The 13845-nt window shown below is 41.2% G+C and overlaps 1 protein-coding gene across 1 annotated transcript in view; it reads right to left on the bottom strand.

Moving 5' to 3' along the window:
* The window catches only part of tsnare1 (T-SNARE Domain Containing 1), a 134051-nt gene that overhangs the window by 84740 nt on the left and 35466 nt on the right, over positions 1 to 13845 (bottom strand). The window contains exons 4-6 of the mRNA XM_027277193.1: positions 916 to 1006; positions 735 to 809; positions 473 to 529 (exon numbers count right to left, since the gene is read on the bottom strand). Coding sequence (XP_027132994.1) covers positions 473 to 529; positions 735 to 809; positions 916 to 1006 — 223 coding nt within the window. The remainder of the gene's footprint in view (positions 1 to 472; positions 530 to 734; positions 810 to 915; positions 1007 to 13845) is intronic.

Genomic DNA, 13845 nt, shown 5'->3' on the forward strand with positions numbered 1-13845 from the left:
TACGCCTCCTTTATAGATATGTTACATTATTTCTTCTGTTTTTATTATTTCGGCTGCTGCAGTCGCCTCATATACAAAGAAAGATCAATAAGATTTATATCAGAGCATCTTGTTTTAGGAATCCAAAATAAGGATCCATTCACATCCAGTCTGTCTGTAATTGACTTTCATTCATTAAACACAATTACAGATTAGCAGCCTCTCTTTTAGCTTTCACAGGGCTTCACAGTGAATATAAACTCTTGCCAGTAACCAATTTAGATTCAGATAAAAAAAAAAAAAAGACGTGCATAAGAGTCAGATGTGATGAATGGAGTCCACTGTAATATAACAGAGTGGAGGAGACTAGACAGAGCTTCAAAGGAGCCCTTGTGAGGATGCAATCGAGCAGAGAAATGCCATATCATCACCATGCTCTTTTATGAATGACAGTGAAACAAAGGGTGGATTTTCACCCTCCATATCAGCTCACCTTCCTCTTGTCTTTCTGTGCAGGCGGGAGCAAGGCCCTTGAGCGCTCTGCAATTTTCTGAAAGGGAGCAAAGGAAGACACAGGGTTAAGACGAATCTTTTGATTCCTTATTAAAGAAGTCAAACATTTATAATTTTTCTTGTACACGCAAAAGGCAGCACTTCATACTGCCTGCCATTGGAGAAGCACTGTCTTTTGTATTGCGCTTTTCATAAGAGGATACACTTATGAAAGCAAACAAAGATATTCTAGATGTGTATACCTTCTGCAGATCCCCATAGCGCTGCACAGACTCGGAGAGTTCACTCTTTAGTCTGGTCAGGCGCAGACGGTCTTGCTGTGCAGGAAAACAAGATTAGCTTCAATTAGCTCAAATGTTGTTTAATCCACTGTTTATTCTTTAAAATGACAGTGAATGAGGGAGGAAAGGGAGCAGAACATACCCGTGAAGAGCCGCTGATTATATCAGAGAGCTGTTTGATGAGTTGGCTTGTGCTGGTGATGACTTTGTTGGTTTGCTGCTGCATGGAGTGTCTGGGGACAAAGATTAGAAGAAAGACACAGAGAGAGAGAGAGAGAGAGAGAGAGAGAGAGAGAGAGAGAGAGAGAGAGAGAGTATTCACTGAATTATGACAAGACTTCAAATGAAGACTTGGCCAATATGCCAATAGAGCGGTTGAACTGATATTTGAAGCAATACTCAAGCACAAATCAAGTTAAGATTGACAAGTTATCTGTGTCTGTGGATTGGCAGATGAACAAAGGTCAGTGTGATGCATGAACATGCTAAAAGACCTCTGTTCATTGAATGTGCTCATGCTTTTGGTAAACATATCCATTTGCCACTAATGAATGATGACATGAGCATTGTTAACCTGCTGAAGAGAGGGAAACAAGATGTCTCATTAAGTGAGTGATGATCACAACAAAGGATGAGACCACAAGTTCCTCCAACTTAGGACCGTGGACTTCGGAATTAGGAACGCTAAGGCAGGTAGTTATTTTAATCTTTGTGGACTGAACTTTGTACTTTAGTTTAGTATGACCTTAGAAGAGTTATGGAAAGCAAAATTTCATACATTGCTTATGGAGGAGGTACCAGACTATACAACTGCACAATTATTACTGTCACTTTTACATCTTATATCCAAGTGCAGCAATATAAATGTCTTCCAAGACATTCCTCTCTGCGATGGCCAGGTTCTTCATCCAGCTCTCTCAATAAACAGCTTTAAGCATTTTTGCGTCACATATTTCCAAATGACTTCTTTTTCTAACACAACCCTCAAGGGTAATTTCCACCAGGTACAGCTCTGTGACACTGAAGCAATGACTAAAGTCTTAGTCCTGTCTCCACAGGAGAGCATTTTGCTCAGGTTTCGTCATGCTTCCTTGGTTTATGCGCTTTTACCATGAGTATGTAGGTTACATAGCTAAATGATTTCCCTTTCATCTGTTTCTATGATAGGCAGCCTGCACAGGGTGTTTTATTTTGAAAATTGACCAGATTCTCAATGCCGTCTCTGGGTCTGACTTCCACTGTAAAAAAACAACTCCTGTATGCGTTTTTGGTGGAATCACATGCTTTATCTAGAACAGGCATGATTAGCCCTTGCAGCTGTGGTGTAGCCATATCTGGTGGTATTTATGTCAGTTAGGTACAAAGCTAGCTGGCTAGCTGGCTAGCTGGCTAGATAGATAGATAGATAGATAGATAGATAGATAGATAGATAGATAGATAGATAGATAGATAGATAGATAGATAGATGACGGCCAGTGGATCTCTCTGAATTCACTGGAAAAGCTGCTTTGTCACACTTCATAATGAACAGAAAAACTTTAACTAACCCTTGCAGGACTCTCTGAAACCAGCCTGCTCTTGGGTATATATGACTGAGATTACTTTTGACCTGCAGAGTGACTGCGTATTAACAGCTGTCTGATGGAGGTGAACAGTGTAACACAGCCCAATCAACTCTGGTCCTTCATGTTTTTACTGGGAAACTCTGGGGTGAAAGATTGAAGGTGCTGCCATATTCGCAACTCTCATACACATCCTCTGGAAGTCCAGGTCCAGACAGTTATTAAATATCTATGCTGTCAGGTAACCTCTCCATGCATAGGCCAAGCCCCATCCTCCACAGTTGTTGCTATAATGGGCTGCCCCTCCGAGATAGGTGGCTACACAAACACTCCCCAGCTGCTGCGCACCCTACTCAAATATTGATCTACATGTAACTGGCAGCAGGAGGCGCAGACAGGCCAGAGTGCACCAGGGCTAGAAGGAGCATGTCACCTTAATTCTGTGTCTGTAACTCTGTACCTGAAAAACATCATCCATCGTATCTGTGCAGAGTGGGGTTAAAGACAGTTGAAGAGTAAAGAGAGTAGACCGGCTAGAAGTTAATTTTGCTGCTAGAAATAAAAGTTTTACAGTAAGGATATAATTAAATTGGACTGCAGCCAGTGTCTCTCCCTGGCCAAAGTCATAACAGACAGAAATAGTGTCTTCTATGTGTGGAAGTTTTACACTTATAATCTAATCAGGATTTAAGTCTTTAAATGGCCAGATCCCTGGCTTATATCGCAGCTGAAGGTGATAGTAAATCTGTATATTGCAGCTCAGTTAGTATGATAATATAAATTGAATATTCTAAAGAACACAGAACTGTATGACATTATAGTGTGTAATCGATAAAATAAAAAAAATAAAAAAGCTGCTTTACTTTGCTAACTTGTCTTGGGCTAAGTACTCTACATGCTGTACTATTGATCAACTATATGCTTTATGATGAGGAATGCATACTGCTCACACACACACACACACACACACACACACACACACACACACAAAGATTGAACCTCAGCCTGATGAGTCATTGTTGAGCCGCGTCACATGACTTAACAGATGGGAAGGATTATTTTGAAATCACAGCTGGCTAATACAAAGAAAACACATTCATGCTGATCTTATTGGTGAAGAAAACTGGGCACGTCGCTGTGATTCACAGTATGAATTATTAACACTTTAATTTTTTAGAGTTGCACCTAGCAATGACAAAATTTCTCTCAGTCGCTGCTGTAAAATATATCCTGACTTTCACTACCTAGAGTGGGTCTTCAAGCTTCAAAACAAAGTATCCTCCGTTTCCCATGATGCAACTCAGTAGTGTTTTTCATTATAGCCTCCCTGTCTGGCTATTCAGTGGCGCAGCACTGGAGAAGGTGATTCTGGGCCTGTTCATGTTCTCCCAGTGTCTGTGAGTCGCAGTGCAAAGACGTGCAGGTTATTGGGGACTCTAAATGGTTGGTCACAGTGAATCTGCAATGAACTGACGATTTGTCCGAGATAGCCCAGTGTCAGCTGGGATCGACTCCAGCCCCCTGTGGCCCTGATCAGGATAAGTGGTTATGGAAGACGATGAGTGTAGAATCAGTGGCGTGAACTTGGGATGAATAAAAATTCAAGATAAAATTGAAGCCAAGGGATGAACATTTGGTCCTGTTATGTCAAGTTAAGAACTTCAGAGGTACCCTGTCGAGATCTTGTAAATAGTCATGTTCACCATGTTTCTCACCAACATCCAGCGTGTAAACTTTATTCTAACAAGTGTGTTGAGTGCATTGGGTACCAGTGAGACATTGCACACGATCCAGTCCGCCCACTTTGAGTAACACATGGTATCAATGAGTACAGCTCTTGATATACTTTAATTCTCACCACAGGTACAGGCAAGGAGAAACCAGCAGTGGAGAGGTCAATCGGGCGAATCAGGCAGGGAGAAACGCATTTTGGTACATGTTTACTTAAAACAGGTGAACAGAATAAGATACAGCGAGTAAAGACAACATGTGGAAACATGACCTGGAAATCTGGCAGAGAGTGTGTGGAGATCTGTGGCCTAAATGGTGACCCAATGGTGAGCCAATGGAAAACAGGTGTGTGCAGGTAAGTGGTAGGTGTGCGTGATAGTCCTGATTGCAGTCAAACAGAATCGAAACAGGCGGAACAACTACACAAAGGCAGGAAGTAGGGATACAAAAGACACAGAGAGACGAGAACCACAAAGTAAAACAGGAAACACAAAGTCCAAAACAATACAGGCGTGTTATAAAGTAATCAACCAGGCGTTTGCATGTAGAAGTCAGTTGGTCACCTCAGTGTGTTACTGTATTACTATGACTTTGCAGTGTGTTTAAGCAGAAGTTGAGCCAAGTTGAATGTTTTTGCCAGAGCCCTCAGTGTCGATGTCCGCTGCTTGACTGGACTGAACCGATAGGACCGATAGCCATGACCAAATAGAGAATCAGCATTATTATATTCCTCCTCTGATTGAGCTGCTAACGCTCTGCTGATTCCCACCCACGTAACACAATGAACTGATACAGCTCTTTGACCATTTATATCAGACCTATTGGCTTCAAATCTGATAACTCAAGAGTCAGAACAATTGATTGTTTTACATCTCTTCTGTAATTGACTATAGGAAAGATGTCTTGCTGGACCAGTGGATGTCAAGCGATCACCAAATGTGATCCTCTTACTCCCCACTCATGAAATACAGCACTATGTAACTGTAAAAACACTACAGTAGTTCAACAGAAATCCCATAATGGACCAAAGTGCTCATGCATGACATATGAAATTGTGGCAAAATCATAAAATATCATTTATAGATAAACCATTGTTGCTTTTTCCATTAAGTTGGACAGTTCTTTTAAAGTGGAAGCATGGTCATATGAGGTACAATTCTGCTCACTGACCCAACTAGAAGGATTTTAGTGAGTGACTCAAACAGTAGCTTTCTATAAACAGATGGGAAAGTGCATTCATTTGACAAGAGGCAGTAAACAAAGGGAAGCCTGTAAAACTCGGGAGTCTAAAAATACAGTCTGAGCTCTGCTTCGCTGCTGATGAGCTCTGATGGATCATCCATGAGTCACTGGAAGCCCCGCCCACCACTGACACGCTGTTACCAAACAATCAAAGCTCGCCCACCACCGTGGACCCCTGAGAAGACCTCTGCTGTATCACTGCACAGTGATACATCTGCTAGTCACACTCTTCCCCCACAGCAAGCTCGAGAGCCAGGCAGCCAGAAACAACATGCGAAAGATTGGAATTGCTCACACTGTGAATTTCAATCAGTCACCTCTGTTGTGCGTTGCTCCTGCCTGCCTTAGTGTTTGGTATTCCTTTGAGGTCTGGCTGGCCCTGGTGAAGGAGAACGGAGGAGTCTGGGAGCAGCTGGCTGCAAGGGGAGGTGTAAAGGATGGAGGGCATAGGGTGTGGAGGGAGACAGGTGGTGGTGGTGGTGGTGGGGGTGCTCTCTGTCTGACTGCAATCATAGTTTCAGGGCTTTACAGGATAGAGCAGTGCTTATACAGGACTCTGATATGGATTAAACCACCAAACTGGAGTTGATTCCTCCATACTGCTGACCTCTCACTCGCTCAGATGACAATGCAAAATATTTGTAATTCTCAGCTCTGACTCAAGTCCAAAATACACTGAAGCTGTATGGTGACACCTTCAGGGCAGCACCGGCTGCAGTCCTCCGGCAGTGTCTGCACATGATGTGTTCAGCAGTGCTGATGTGTTCAGATCCGACGGTCCAATACACAATGACCATATAAACTTCAATGTACAGACTGGTCTGGGATGTCTTTGCTTTGCATAAGGAGGTGTGAGGAGGGGTTCACACAACATGTTGTCCAACCTGGCCGGAAGGCAAATGTGCCATCAGGACGTTCTGAAACCTGTAAGACTATAAAACTGTTGTTATTGTTCAAAAAGTCTTTGAGTCCACCTTAGATGGAAATTAAATGAGTCCACCTTAGATGGAAATTAAATGAATCTACATCATAAAGGATCCAGATGAGATTTTTTAGAAGTGGTTGAATTATTGCATGTTAGAAAAGTGTAAGACTTTATTTGGAGTTGGGATTCAGCCACCATTCTTTGGTATGACACCACTGTGGTTCAGGTTTGCTTTAGGCACAAAGATCATGTATGTTCATGAACTGTCACATGTATTCATAGATAGCATATATGCTTCTCATTATGTAGAGGAACGAGTCCAGTGGCCATGAATGGTTCCAGCTTCACTTCTGTTAGTGAAGTCTGTCTGTTCCAGTTACTTCCAGTCACCACAGCATGACTGCCTCAAGTCATGGAAACAATTTATTACCATATAATCGCCTCATGGGATGGAATAAATCATCATCATAGACAAAACATCATCTAGTTTGATCCCAGCTTAAATCTTGTCCTTTGTAACAGTTCCTCTGTACATGTGGTGGAAGGTGCTATCATGTGATATCCTGCCTTGCTGCATCAGTGGATGAGGGAGAGAGTTGATATCGAGGTTGGAAAATACCCACAATCCAGCATTATAAAGACAATATTGAAAATTATGTTGACTGCCGAGCCATAGGTGGATAGATTATCTCTTCATGTGTGGAGTCACGTAAAATAACTCACAGAGAACTATTGATTTTAAGGCAGAACTGCACTTTATATTCTCAATAGAGTACTGTATATACTGCAAGGTTAATATGCTTCTGGCAGAACTTTAGCTTACGTATGATGTGCCACTGGATTGGACTGTTTGCGATATGAAGAGCATCAAAAATATCTCCATTGATATAATCAGCATGGACAAAATATTATAAACATCTTCAACAGAACCAAACCAAACAGTACTGTCGTAGAATGACCCTTTATTTGTGACTTACTAAAACTTCTAAACACAGACCTGATGGCTTATTGTGAAGCGAGAAACTCCCCACCCTTCACTAATGACCTAGTCATTAAGCCATTTGGTCTGTAGTTATAAATAAATGTCAGTAAGTCATTAAAAATCTTTCACTTTTAATGAATGAATATACAGACTATATCTGGGTGTGTAATGATTGCACTGCTCAGTAGTCCTTTTCAGCAACAATACTTTGAGAAGCATGAAGGTTTGTTTTTGACTTTGGAAAAAGTAATATGACCAAAAAATCAGAGCTCTAATATCTCAGGGTCTTATTCAGTGGCTGCAGCTTGATTAGTTGTCATGGGTGTCTTGTAATAGTTTGAAAAACCAGCTGGCTTGTGACAATCAACAGTACAGTCACTGTGCATGTTCAGTGAATTTTATTTGCTTTACAGGCCTGATGATATCACAACGACAAAACAAGCAACGCTTTGTAAAACCCAAAGTAGCTGTGGCTTTCCTTACAGCTGTGTATTTCTTGGAAATAAAGCCAACGCTCTGTCTTATTGTTTTTATTTTTCTTCTGCGAGAACACAGCTGTCTGGAGTGCGGCAACAAGATGCAGCGGGACCATGACTGGGTCCAAAATCACCTGCAATTTACTACCTACAGGCACCATGTTCATATATTATACTTACTTTCTTTATTTCAGTGCCAAAATTCTTTATATTCCAAGAAATATAAGCACTGCAGAGTGCCATCAAACATTCCCACAATGGCTTGTGTCCACAGCATGTTCACTACTTTTCACTTAACATCCAACAATACAATTCATCTGAAATCTCATTTTAGTCTCACTTAGTGAGTGAAGAGAATAATATAACCAAATAAAGGTTTAGATATATATAGATATATATATATGGCCGTTTTGAGCTCCATTTGACAGACACAGCTTGAAGAGTGACAGCAAATATGGGTAGAGAGAGATGGGGAACGACATGCGGGAAAGAGCCACAGGACGGACCCGAACCCTGGGCCGCCTCGGCAAGGACCGAGCCCCTGCAAATGGGGGGTCGCTCCACCGACTGAGCTAAACGACACCCCACCAAATGAAGGTTTTAAACAGATGAGAGGTAACTGGGTGTGCACATTAAATCACCCAGTTAGATAAATATTTGCCTCAATAAATGACCAAATGAAAGCATGACTACAGGATGTTCCTTGGATAGACAGGTGACAGCCATGACACAAAGCAATGCACCAGCAAAAAGTGGAGAAGAAGAAGACTGATAGCTGGTGTAAACAGAGCAGTAACTTAAGTTCCACACTTGGTCAGAATGGACACCTGAGACAAAGCTATGCACGAAATGAAGTGACTAAGACGCTGTGAAAAGTTCCTAATCATAAGTAAGGAGACCTTTGAGCCTAAGATTCTCTCTGCAAAATCCCAAAGGTCTAGGATGAACATCCATTCACAGACTGAAAGAAGCTGCTTGGTGGAGGTTTTATGAGGAAGCACATTCATTCAACCTCTTTGTCAGGCCTCAAGGATACACACAAGGCATTTAGGTAAGAAATACTGCATGTACGCACGCACAAGACAACTCCACAGGACACCTTGAACAGCACATCCGCAGCAACATTTCTGACATGCTGAGTCTGCATGCATACATGTATATCAGGTGCTTATCTATAGAGGCTTCCAAAGAAAGCAACAGGAAAGTCAAATTCAGTTCACAGAACACACTGTGAAAAATACGCCAATATGAACACACACAAACTCTCTCTCTCTCTCTCTCTCTCTCTGTCTCTCACACACACACACACACACACACACACACACACACACACACACACACACACACACACACAGCAGCAGCAGCAGTTTGGAAATCCATGTGACATTTACATGTGCATCTCCAACACCTACTGCTGGTTCACACATACACATGGCTGTACAAAAGCAGCACGTTAACGTGGGTTTAAGAGGCCAAGTGAGGCCTGCTTGTTGCGTAAGAGTGGAGGAGGATGAAGGTGGAGAGGTGCATCCACACAGTCAGGATCAGGATCTGAGTCTGAAAAGATGACTGTGACATCCGACCTGTTTCCTGCCTGCACCGGGCCCAGTGTGTGATGAATGTGGATTTTTATCTGCTTTATAGGAATTGCTATGTTACGATGTTGTGATTACACAGTACAGTAGTCTAATTACCAGTTGTACGACTCTGAGGCCCCAGTGTCACAGCAGTAAATGTGTGGAAACGGCCAATTAGGTTGATGCAGCTGTGTGTGTTCACGTTACTACATGTTAGTGTTGAGTAGCTACAACTTAAAATAATATATTTTATTTGCATGAGTTCCTAAAGTTTTTTTTTTTTTTTTTTTTTTTTAAATCAGGCCATCTTTTTCTTCACTGTGCCATTCAACTCATACCAAACCATCTAACCATCTAAATCAGGTTTAGGCCCTTACAGAGCCTGTCAGTCATTGTCCTCAGTCATTATCCCAATCAAGATGGGATGGCATGTCACTGCAGAATGCTGCGGTAGCCTTGTGTAACTTGAATTTTGAGGAAATCACCCAGTGTGACCCGCAAAGCACTCCCACTCTATCACACCTCGACCTCTATGTTTAACGGAGGGAACCACACATTATCCGTTCACCTTCTCTGTGGCTGAGACACAACAGCTGGGAACATTGACTGATCAGACTGAAGTCCATTTCGATTTCCACTGGTGTAATGTCCATTTATTGTTTCCAGGAGACTCTCTTCTTCTCACTGGTCTCCCTCAGTTGTGTTTTTTTTTTTTGGGGGGGGGAAATGTCTAATCTGAGGTGCTGTTAATTGTTGATTTCTCTGGTAAATGAATTGAACTCTTGACCTTCCTTATCTGGGGCGGCACTCATGAGAGCCAGTTTTATCATGGTTGATGGTTTGATGAAGTTCTTGACCTCTTACAGTTATGATGGACTGTTGTTTCTCTTTACTTAGTAGCGGCTCTTGCCATAATATGGATTACTACAGTGATATATGCCAACGCTACCTCTGAACAACAAAACAGATGGTAAGAAATTCCACTAATTATCTTTTGACAAGATATACCTGTTAATTAAAAAACATGCAGGTAATTGAAAGAAGATAAAACGTGGTTACCTTTAAAGAATCTGACATACAGTATAAAACATATTCTGGTTTATCTACCACATAATTCCATTTATTATTTTATAGTTTTGTTGTCCAAACTTTTGACTGGTACTATGTCTTAATTGTAACATAGCAGCAAGTGCATATTTAACAGGGTTTTTAATGTTGTGATTTAAGGCTTATTTCTTCTATTTTGGGAAACATAATTAAATATAACGATAGAAATATAGTTAATATAAATTGCTTTGTCCTTTTGTGCAGTGAAACATTAATAAAAATGTCCCCATAAAGAGCCGGGCTAACTGTTGACCCCTGCTATTTAAGATAAGAGTAGTCCGACCACATCCTGACTCCAGCTGTGCACTTAACACCTGGACGTGAGTTCATAAAGAAAGTGTATCACCCAAATCCACACAGCTAATTATATTTAATTAGCCCTACACTGTCAGTGTCTTGCCTTGTCATCACTGGCATTGCATTTTTTGCACTCCATTACATTACTATAGCACACAGGCTACAGCTGTACCACACTGTTTTAAATCTGAAAGGCCTGAATAAGGGGTAGGACCTCTGAACTCTTATGGATGCCTAAAAATTGGCAACATGAGTGTGTTGGCTTAGATTAAGGTTTTAGTATCACGTTGTGTAAATACAAACCTGCAGTTCTTAAACCCTACAGCATCACCTCCTGCCATCAAGTCACTGCTTGGAAATAACATTGATGTCTAATTAGTCTGCATGGAAATGTTTTTTTCCTCCAATCTTTTATTTTTATACAAACTGATATGACACAAATTAGTAAATCGAGGAAGAGAGGGCAAGTCAACAGACGAGACAAATATTCTGCTGACTTCCGCTTTCTTTTTCCAAAATAAACAGTCGTATTTAGCATGTTAACTTTGTGAATGATGAACTTCACACTTCATCAGGTTCGTGAAATTAGCTGATATGTCTGGCAGCACACACAATAAAGTCATCATATCCTGAATTTGTTTACCGACACTTTTATCTGTGTGATGACACACCATTTTGTTCCATGACAAAAGAAACACAAGGGGGAATAAAGGAAACAGTTGATGGACGACTGGAATTAATCAGACAGAATAAAACACTTTAGAGTTCACAGGTCAGTAGAACCTTGTAATGTTATCCTGGAACCAAAGACGAAGCAAAATTAAATAATTAAAATTAAATAATTTCAAAGACTTAAAACTGAGCAAATGAATTAGTTAGATTATACAGTATGAGATTTATAGCAAAAATTACATGCTAGGGGTACGCCTATTAGAGAGGGTGCCCCATGTGCAGGGGCTGGATCCTTGCCACAGCAGCCTTGGTGCCCACGAGTTTTGGTAATTTTTTCTTTGGTTTAGAGTTAAATTGTTTCACATTTGTCTGTTTTTTTATGATCAGGAATCTGCACTGGGTGAATCAACCTGATTCTCTGTGCCATTTCTGTGTGTGTACTTTTGGCCAGACACTTCTGGGATGTTTCTGAGTGCGTCGCAGTGCTTCTGGTGGGATCACAAACTTTGTCTAGAGTGGCCACAATCAGCTCTGTAGCAGCTGTGCCCGGTGGGTATAAGTCTTAGTCTTTCCACATATTACCAGGGATGAAAAGTACCTCAGAATAAAAAAGTATTTTTTCAGTTAATTTCCTTCCTGCTGTAGAGTCTACCTGGCATTATGATGCACTTTGGCTGCAAAGAGGCGGTCAGTCAGTCGGGGGCGCTCTCCTCCAAACACAGCCCTGTGTCCTCTGGCATGTTACAGCCAGAACACTAGTGAATGCCTAATGCGCTAACAAAGACAATGACACTCAGAGGGTGCCGGCCATTAATCCACTTAGACTTTTTTTCCGTGTGCATTTCCACGATTACAGGGGCGGGTCAAATTCTATTAACCGTGAGATTTGAGTCTTTTGCCTGAAGACAGACACACAGATGGCGGGTTACCATTCTAACCACGGGCACAAACACTTGCTTTTCATTTCACAAAACTCAAAAGTCATGCTGCTTGCAGAGGAACACGTGTGACAATCTGCTGTGTGTAAAAGTAGTGTAGCGTTTGTATGTGTACGGCTTTTTTTAGTGAGGCCAGATGGATCATATAGCTGTAGTCCTATGTTACTGCAGTCACTCATGACTGATGGGGACAATGAACAGGGACAGGGAAACATTGCGTGTATGGGGTTTCAGTCGATGTTTGGATGGGTGAGGGTCAAGAGTCCAATTTCCACTGGGTAATGTGACATTCTCTGTTTTCAGAAACATTTTAGACCCTGAACGTTAGCATTTGTGTGAGTTGCTGCAGTCTTCTGTTACTGCTCAGCCAGCTTAATTCTGATGAGACAATTATCTGTCTTTATTAACATCTTGCCTACACTCGGAGGTTCAAATATTATTGCACTAGCGTCAAACATTTATGAGCAGCCCCAACACTTTGGGGTTGGTCTCTCAGGCAGAACTTCCTCCAAATCCTTCCTTTTGATTGGCAGACTATAACTCCAACCATGGCCCCGATTTTTAACCATAACCATCAGTATAACCTCAACCAAAATTGCATGGCAGAAAGTGCTACAGTCAAGTACTGAGGTACACTCGGTACTTTAGTGGAGAGGTTCATTTATGACCTTTGCAACATGAAACATTGTAAACTCAAGACGTTTCTGATTATATCCCAAAGTATACATTTTATAACTGAACTTGCTCATCTCATGACTTAGATACAAACCACTGGTCCCATGATAACCAGTGGTTGTACGATATCACATCTTGCCACTTCACGAAGGCTGTGTGATACACATTAGAATTTTTTTTTCAATGTACCTCTATAACAAAGTTTACTGTGCATCATATTTGTATAACGGCACTTTGTATGTTAGGCTACCATGGCATGTTAGTCACAGCAACCCTGTTGTAGATGCACTGTATGTAAATACCTAAGGAAATAAAATGCTGATACAAAGATAAATATGCTGTTGAAATGTTGAGTAGCTGAGCGGTTCTTGCCATAATATGCATTACAGTACAATTAATTATATGCCAACACTACACTGAGCAACACAACTGATGATCTTAACACATTAAGGAGGATGATGAGGCAAAAGTTAATTCTTGATCTTCAAAACAGCAGTTAAATAACAACCTTATCATAAGGTCCATTTAGTAGCCATGCCATGATCTTCATTAACAGGCAAAGTTTCAGCCTCCATAAAATCCATGAAACCGTTTGATTGCTCAGCATCTGCAATCAACATCTGCAATCCTATGACAACTGGACATATTCCACCTGCTGATGAAGATCATCTTGTATGATTAAAAGTTCCAGAACATGGACCACATAAAAAGACTCTTTTCTTGATTGGCAATATCGGTATGAAGGGGAAAGATACTCCCAGAAAAAACATTTCCTGTCACCTGTCATTTCGCGCCAATTTAATTTCAGAGTGACCACTTTCATGCTAACCTTACATCTTCTTCAAAGAGCATTTCAGTCAATAAACCCTCACAAGGAAAAACAACAGC

This window comes from Larimichthys crocea, unplaced genomic scaffold (genome assembly GCF_000972845.2).
Source record: "Larimichthys crocea isolate SSNF unplaced genomic scaffold, L_crocea_2.0 scaffold88, whole genome shotgun sequence".
Lineage (NCBI taxonomy): Eukaryota > Metazoa > Chordata > Actinopteri > Sciaenidae > Larimichthys > Larimichthys crocea.